The 7,620-nt window shown below is 42.8% G+C and overlaps 1 protein-coding gene across 1 annotated transcript in view; it reads left to right on the forward strand.

The window, feature by feature from the left end:
- Nucleotides 1-3: 3 nt before the first annotated feature.
- Nucleotides 4-7,620, forward strand: part of DDX51 (DEAD (Asp-Glu-Ala-Asp) box polypeptide 51) — a gene marked incomplete at its 5' end in the record, with an annotated part of 9,871 nt that continues 2,254 nt past the window's right edge. Inside the window, 11 exons of the mRNA XM_009878771.1 lie at nt 4-148; nt 537-781; nt 898-1,048; nt 2,527-2,672; nt 3,026-3,097; nt 3,285-3,391; nt 3,906-4,014; nt 4,594-4,739; nt 5,430-5,628; nt 6,258-6,373; nt 6,463-6,579. Coding sequence (XP_009877073.1) covers nt 4-148; nt 537-781; nt 898-1,048; nt 2,527-2,672; nt 3,026-3,097; nt 3,285-3,391; nt 3,906-4,014; nt 4,594-4,739; nt 5,430-5,628; nt 6,258-6,373; nt 6,463-6,579 — 1,553 coding nt within the window. The remainder of the gene's footprint in view (nt 149-536; nt 782-897; nt 1,049-2,526; nt 2,673-3,025; nt 3,098-3,284; nt 3,392-3,905; nt 4,015-4,593; nt 4,740-5,429; nt 5,629-6,257; nt 6,374-6,462; nt 6,580-7,620) is intronic.

Consider the following 7,620-nt stretch of genomic DNA (forward strand, 5'->3'; position numbering starts at 1 on the left):
CAGGAGAAGCCAAAGAAGAAGCGGCAGCCTCGCAGCTCTGCTGAGGAAGGGGCCGATACTGAGGAGGCAGCAGATGGCGGCACTCCACCGAAGAAGAAGAAAGAAAATAGAAGAAAGTCTAAAGTGCCTCAAGAGAGGACTGAGACAGGTAATGATAAACTGGGGTCACTTTAGTCAACAGTTCTCAAAGAAAAAGTAGATGCAAGTTGCCCTGAGTAACTTGCTGAATTTTCCTGGTGAAAAAATTCATTTTCCTCTGCTTAATGTGTTCCCAAAGTATTTTTTTTAGGGAGAAGCCCCATGTTGCAAATTTTAAGGGTAAACTTTGTGTAAGGGAAAAAAAAAAAGAAGCATATCACCTCCATCTTCAGTTGCCTCCATAGCAATGAAGAAATGTTTGGCTTTTTTACTTGGATTTAGAAAGAAAGGAGTTTGAAAGCTGTTGCTTAAGTTTGTCATTGTAAAGTGTTCCCTCCATCCCTTTTCTGTAGCACATTCTCACCCGTAGCTTTGTATTCTTGTTATACAAATTCCAGATTCTGATGAGGACACCAAACAACAAGAAAACAGAAGCAACCTTAAAAAGAAGCCTTCTAAAAGAAGGAAGGAAGATGAAGAAGCAGAGGGAGCTGAAGCAGGGAAGAAAGAGAACAGTGAAAGAGCTGAAGGAAATCAGAGCACAACAGAGGAGCTGTCTCTAGCAGCCTCAGGGGAAGAGCCAAATCCTCCACCTTCCAGTTTAATGGTTCTTGGAGACTATGACAGAAAACCAGTGCAGAAGGTAACTAGCTTGACTGAATGTTGATGGTGGTCGGAAAGGAACAGGGATTTTACCAGCTTATGTATGGTATTGTCTATTTGACAGCAGAAATACTTTGTTATTTTCCTTTCCTCCAGGTTCAGCCTTTCTTGCCACAGTGGCTTGCTCAACCCAAACTAGTGCAAAAACGTATCAAAGATAATCTAGTTCCAATTGCAGACGTTCCAGGAATTCATCCTCGACTGTTGAAAAAGCTGCAAATGAATGGGATAGAGTCATTTTTTCCAGGTACCTTGATAATGCTTTTGTTTCTTTCTGAACTGATTTATGTAACTCCTCCAGTCTATTGCTGTATATGTTGCGTAGTCAGTGAAGTAAAGTAAGAACAGAAGAAAGTTTAGTGCATCAGAGTGATCCTACCAGTTTTAACCCTTCATCTTCAAAGCTTTACCTAGGCTGAGTAATTCAAGTGTATTACCTAGGCCTAAATGTAGCCTCACAAAGTACGAGACTTGAAGTAATAGCTCGGAGCTGCAAAAAGAGGGAGGTTCTGTCTCTTCCCTTTTTGCCCCCCTTATACTCATTTTTACTCTAGTTTCTTAACTCGCGCTCTCTTCTGCTAATCGGACCTCTCATTAAAACAGCAGAAAACCATGCAAGCAAAAAAAGCTACTGTTTTCCCATTATTTTACTGTTTCTTCAAACAACTGCAGTATCCAAAATAAATGGAAGGCACAGCTTGGAAGCAGGGGTAAGGAGAGGAGGCAACGGGAGAGGGGGGAAGAAGGTGGGATCTCTGACCTTCAGTCAGTTACTTGGTCCAGCTGAGCCTGGAGGCTTAAACTGTATCAGAGACTCATCAAGGTTACATTGGAAAGCCAGCTTGTGTCTTCTCTTTTTAAAGAGGCTGTTACATAATATTTAAATGTAAATGCTATTGCTTATTTTGTCATGGTTGCTGGATCTTAACTGGTTGCTGACAGCAGCTTCTTATGTTTTCTCGTGAATCAAGTCCAGCCTATGGCACCTGGTAGTAGATGAACCAAGCAGTGTTGTGCTCTGTCTGGTAGAGATGGTGTCCACTGAAATCGTATGTCAAACCTGTCACCAAGTGTGCTCTTGTCATGGAGCTAGATCCCCTGGCTGCTAAACTTCATAGATAAGCCGAAGTTGGCCAGTGTGTCAGGGCTTGTCAAGGGGTGGGGAAAGCAGAGAGTTCACACACGACATGCAGAGCTATTGTCTGTATAGGGCTTTGCCTCAGCCCTTGTGTACTCTTCTTCAGCAAGCCTGAAGGACTCCAAAGCCTGTAGAACTTTTGTGTTTTGCTTCTTGGCAAGTAAAGCTGCATTGCTGTGTTGCATGTTCTGTCTTTACGTAAGAGTAGTTTGTCATTGAAAGAAGGAACGCTTACAGACAAATATTTGTAGGTTTTAAATCTACCCAGTGACATGAGAATGAGAAGGCAAATGTGAGTTGAAAACAATATTTAACACAGTAACATCCTAGCTGAGCACTGGAAATAGCTGAATGCTTGCAGGCAAAAATCTGTATAATCAGTGCTAAGCTCCTGTGAGTGAGCTAGAGATGGGTAAAACCAGGTAGCACTTCTAGTAACAACTGGTTTTGATTTCTTCCTCCCTTAAATCTATAGCAACAGCAACACAGATGTGGAAACAGATTCAGTGTATATAACTGCTTTCATGGATGCAATAGTTTTAGTCCGGTTAACTCTGTGGTTAATGTTTGCTTCCATTTTTGTTCAGTTCAGGCAGAGGTGATTCCTGCTATTCTACAGAGTGCGTCCAATGGGTATTTGATGGGGCCGGGAGGATACCGACCCAGAGACATCTGCGTCTCCGCACCTACTGGCAGTGGTAAAACCCTGTCGTTTGTCATACCCATAATACAGGTGAGTTTATCCCCAGTGAAATAGCGGTAGGGAAAAATGCTGGGGTTGCTTTTGTTCAAGGGAAACCTGAAATAAGAAGTAGGTCTAAAAGCCAAGGAATATTTGACTTCAAAGCAGCAGATTTGTAGCTGAGAGCTGTCTGAGGGAGCTGTATGAGTCCCCTTCGTCTCAGCAGCCAAATCCTTTTCTTAGACAACAGGCATGGCATGAGGAGTTGGGACAGTGGAGGGGAATAAAACCGAAGTGTAAACGTCATGAGGCTCTGTCAAGTCTCTCTTTTATCACTAGGTTAGATACAAGAACTACCTTCTCTCCCCTGCTTCCAGAGACTCATTTGGCTTTTGTTTTGGCAGGTTCTGCTAGATCGAGTAGTTTGCCGAGTACGAGCTCTGGTTGTTCTGCCCACCAAAGAACTGGCACAACAGGTATGTGGCTCTCCACCTTTTCTCTGAGCAGAAGCGGGTTGAGGGAAAGGCTGGTGCGGTTGATAATTGGCTTGACTGGTCTGTGAAGCAGGTTGAAGACCTGTCAGTGGCTTTGGTGGTGTTAGATTAATGGGAAGTATTACTTGAACTGATTTTGTTTTGACTAATGAAGCCCATCTCTTTGCAGGTGAGTAAAGTGTTCAACATTTACACTGATGGGACAGGTCTGAAGGTCGTTTTGATTACTGGCCAGAAATCTTTTGCAAAGGAGCAGGAGATGCTTGTCCAGAAAAAGTAGGTTAAAAAGTCTTCTGGTAACATTTATAGAGGTTGTAAATATTTAATCTCAATAAGCAGGCTTCAAAATACAGGCTATTGCATCACACAATAACGGTTTTGAATAGTGGATTTATGTGCTAGACACTCGTTATTCTGTCTTTGTCAAAGTGTCTGCTACTATCCCCTTTTATGATTGCTGTGTTTTACTAGATTTCAAGGGTTCTTCACAAGCTGAATAGAATGCAAATGTTTACCTTATACCTGCAGGTACAAGTGATTATTATAGGATTTTGCTGCAACTAAGTTTTTTTTAAAGGCAATGAATAAAGACTTTTTTTTTTGTTTAAAATGAGGGTTTAGTGTCCAGCACTGCCTTTGCATGCTTTCCAAAGTGCAGTATGTATTTGAATTTTACTATTTCTCAGTTAAATGAATAGTAGGAAAATATTTAGCTTCGCTTACCACGGCTTTCCATTAGATGCTTTAGTGTGTAGAGATAAACTTGCTGATGGGCTGCTTGTTCTTCCAGAGTGACAGGCTACTGCAGCCTGGCTGATATTATTGTGGCAACGCCAGGCCGGCTCACGGATCACATCAACCAGACCCCGGGGTTCAGCCTGACACAGCTTCGCTTCCTGGTGAGTCAGCTCCACACGTCTCCCATCTCAGCACAGGGTCTGTTACAGCTGTAATTCCTGCTTTGTTCTTGCGCAGTATGTAACTGCGTCTCTGTTGGAACTGTTATATGGACTTGATCTACACTGCAGACTGCTCAGGCAGCAATCTCGAGATAAGATGTTTTGTTCCAGCTCGTGACACCCAAGCAGCCACCCACTTCTGCTTCTCTTTTAGCCTCTTGCAAACACAAACTCAGAATAGAGCCCTATCAGTCAAGGTCAGGGTAAATGATGAGGCTGTAGTAGCTTCTACCATATGGGAGTCTGTGCAGAGACATAGTTGCAATCTTATTCAGAATATGGAGATTTTTATCTCTTATTTGGAGATGTGGACTGGATTTGTGTGCAGATAAACAGTAGTTTGAATGTCAGGCTGGCTACTGAGTCACTGAAACAAAAGCAAAATTCAGTTTTCAGGTAGAAAATTCTGCCTTTGTTTGATAGTATTGATAGTAATGATAGTATTACAAAAGAGAAATAAAATCTGGCTAATGCTAGACGGTATTTGCCAAGTGGGATTTCTCTTCCTTGTGAATTCAGATTGTAGATGAAGCTGACCGTATGATTGATGACATGCACCAAAACTGTCTGAACCAAATTGTGAAAGCTGTGTTCCGGGTAGAAGATGACTCTGGCTCCAACATGCTTTTTCAGAGGATCAAACCAGGGCCTGTAACAGCAGCCAGGTAAGTTGCCAAATGCATTTCTTTGAACTGGTAGCATGGACATGAGTGCTTAGATGTAACTGCCCTGCTTCACAGTACTCTCTCGCAGGCACTCCAAAAGATTGCTTACTTGGAGAAGTGTCTGCCGAAGTAGGCAGTTCCTTTTCAAAGCTCGAAAAAGAGGATGTCTTTTAGACTGAAGCTTAAGTAAGTATTGTATTCTCCAAGCTTTCCTTGTCTAGACTAAAGGAGTGTCAAAAGAACACACAAATATTGCAAGTCTGTGATTCATTTACGCAATGACTGTAGTTATGCCCTCTGGCAAGCTGAGTGATGGATTTGAAGGAAAACTGTTGGCATTCTCTGTCTGCAGCTGCTGTTTTCCTACAGCATGGTGGAGATGTGTCAGAAACAGAGATCAGTGACCAAGGAAGGAGGCAACTAGAGTGAGGACACGGGTGACTAGGTTGTAAGGATGTCTGCAGGGGTGACAGATAAGGATTGTGCAGTTGGTGGAGTGCGCTGATCCGTTCCATTTGTGAACTCTACTGTAAAACAAAGGTGGAAAAGAACATACAAGAAAGGTCCAGGGCAGGAAAAGAATATCAAGAAGAGTTAATTGCTTCCCTTATAACATCATCTGAAGGCACTTGTGGAGGAACTCCTTTGCTCTGTCCTCAAAGCTTGGTTTCCGTGTGTCATTTATTTCAGCTCCTGCTATCTTCAGATACCCTTACAAAAACTGCTGTTTTCAGCCACGCTGACCCAGGACCCAGAGAAACTTCAGCAGTTGGACTTATTCCAGCCTCGTCTCTTCACGTCTGTCTATTCTGAGAAAAAAACACTTGGAGATGGAACAGAGACTGAACAAGATAGTAATAAGAAATACACGCTCCCTGAGGAGCTGTCGGTAGGACATTGATTCTCTTGAATAAATTATACTTGAAGATTTGCTCAACTCTAGAGTATACCCAACAAACAAATATGTGTTCCCTATGGTTCCTTGCGTTACAGAGGTGCTGGGTGAAAGTGCCTTTGGGAGTCTTTATGACCCAGGGAGCTCTACCTTTGCACATTTGTTCTCATTGCTTAGCGTCCTTCTGGTTAAGACAGGATTATTTTATTTTATTTTTTTAAATTAAAATCTCTTAATGCAAAATTAAGTTTACTAGCAACCAGGAGCGGAGATATGAAGTAATAATAATGTGATAACACTTATCAGCTCCCCATACGTCTAACATACATTTCAAGGCATGCAGATACAGGTCACCCTGTAGGCAAAGCAGTGCATGTAGTTACTTGCTGTGGAGAACATTAGAGCACCAGCAATGTCCTGTCTCTGCTTCCTGGTGTATCCCCCCAGCCTGTGGTTGTCACTCACTCTAAAAGGGGTAGCATTGTGGGATCTAGTTTTGCTGCTATTAGTGTGTTGTAGAACATCCAGTCCTACATAGGTCATGGGCAAGTGGTGAGTTTTGGAGGAGGTAGCCTTGGCAAGAAGTAATTTTTCTCTCTGAACTTCTTCCCTGTTGACTGCAGCAATGTTATGTGCCTTGTGACCTGAATTCCAAGCCTTTGCTCCTCTTACATTTCATGCTGACAATGAAATTTACCCGCGTGTTGTGCTTTACCAACTCCAGGGAAGCTTCTCACAGGTGAATATATTAATATCACTATAGTAGGTATCGGTCAAGTGATGTTACAGAGGTAATGAAGGGACTGTTTCTATCCCATTTATTTACAGATTGTTCTTGCTGGTTCAAGCCTTTGGTGGAGTCACTGTGGCTGAATTTTCTTCTCGGTTACCTCCAAAGGAGAGACAGAGAACCATGAAGGAATTTGAACAGGGAAAAATACAACTGTGAGCATCTTAAATGAGTTTCCTGCATGTCTTCCAACATAGGTTACTTCCAGTGTGAAAAGCGAGGTGGAACCAAGAACACAATTAAATGGGGCCCTCTGTGAAACAGAGCATGCAAAAACCAACTTACAGAATGGGTGTGAGACTTCGACTTGTGTCTTGATTGTTTACCCTGCATGTAACTTGGCCTGTTTTAATCTGTCATCTGAATTTGTGTGTTATTTTATAAGAAGCAGTGAATATAAGTGATTGTTCATATAGTTGCCCAAAGTACATACAGTTCTGAAAATCTTGATGTGCTTGGCACCTGGCACTTGTTGGAAGAAAATGTTTGTTGGTGCTGAAACTCTATGTAGTGTTAGTGCTTCCTACCAAAGAAATCCCAGATCAGGCTGGCACAGAGATTTACTTCCTTCCGTGTACTTGATTTGTCTTGTGATTTTGCTAGCTGTATGAGATTGCATTTGTGGAGTGCCCCTGCGAAGGTGGCCAATAATTTTCTTTTTGTCCAAACCTGATGTTTAAATTCCTTCTCGACTACAGAAATTGTGTACCTCTCTGTCTGCCTTTGTGGAATGTTTAGATTGTATCCCCAATGGAATGGGAGCTATCTGGCTTAGTGTTGCAATCTCAGATAACCTGGAAACACCCATAACGTTTTATACTCAGCAGTGACAAGCCTATAGTCATGCTTGGAGGTGTGTGGGCAGCTGCCAGGGCCAGTGACAATAAGGAGTGATAAGCAGTGCTGCTGGCTTGCTGGGAGGTCAGAGGCCGGCTGCCAACTTTGAACAGAGATCAGGGAGAGTTGTGCCATGTTCACTTGTGTTTCCCTTGTGTGTGTGGTACAAGAGATGTCACCTGAAAGTGACTCTGCTTGAGAGAGTCCAGCGCAGAGCCACAAAGATGATGGAGTGGAACATCTCCCTTAGGAGGAAAGGCTGAAGGAGCTGGGTCTCTTTAGCTTGGAGAAGAGGAGGCTGAGGAGTGACCTCATTAATGTGTATAAATATGTCAAGGGGGAGTGTCGGGAGGACGGAT

This window comes from Apaloderma vittatum, unplaced genomic scaffold, assembly GCF_000703405.1.
Source record: "Apaloderma vittatum isolate BGI_N311 unplaced genomic scaffold, ASM70340v1 scaffold43501, whole genome shotgun sequence".
NCBI classification, from domain to species: domain Eukaryota; kingdom Metazoa; phylum Chordata; class Aves; order Trogoniformes; family Trogonidae; genus Apaloderma; species Apaloderma vittatum.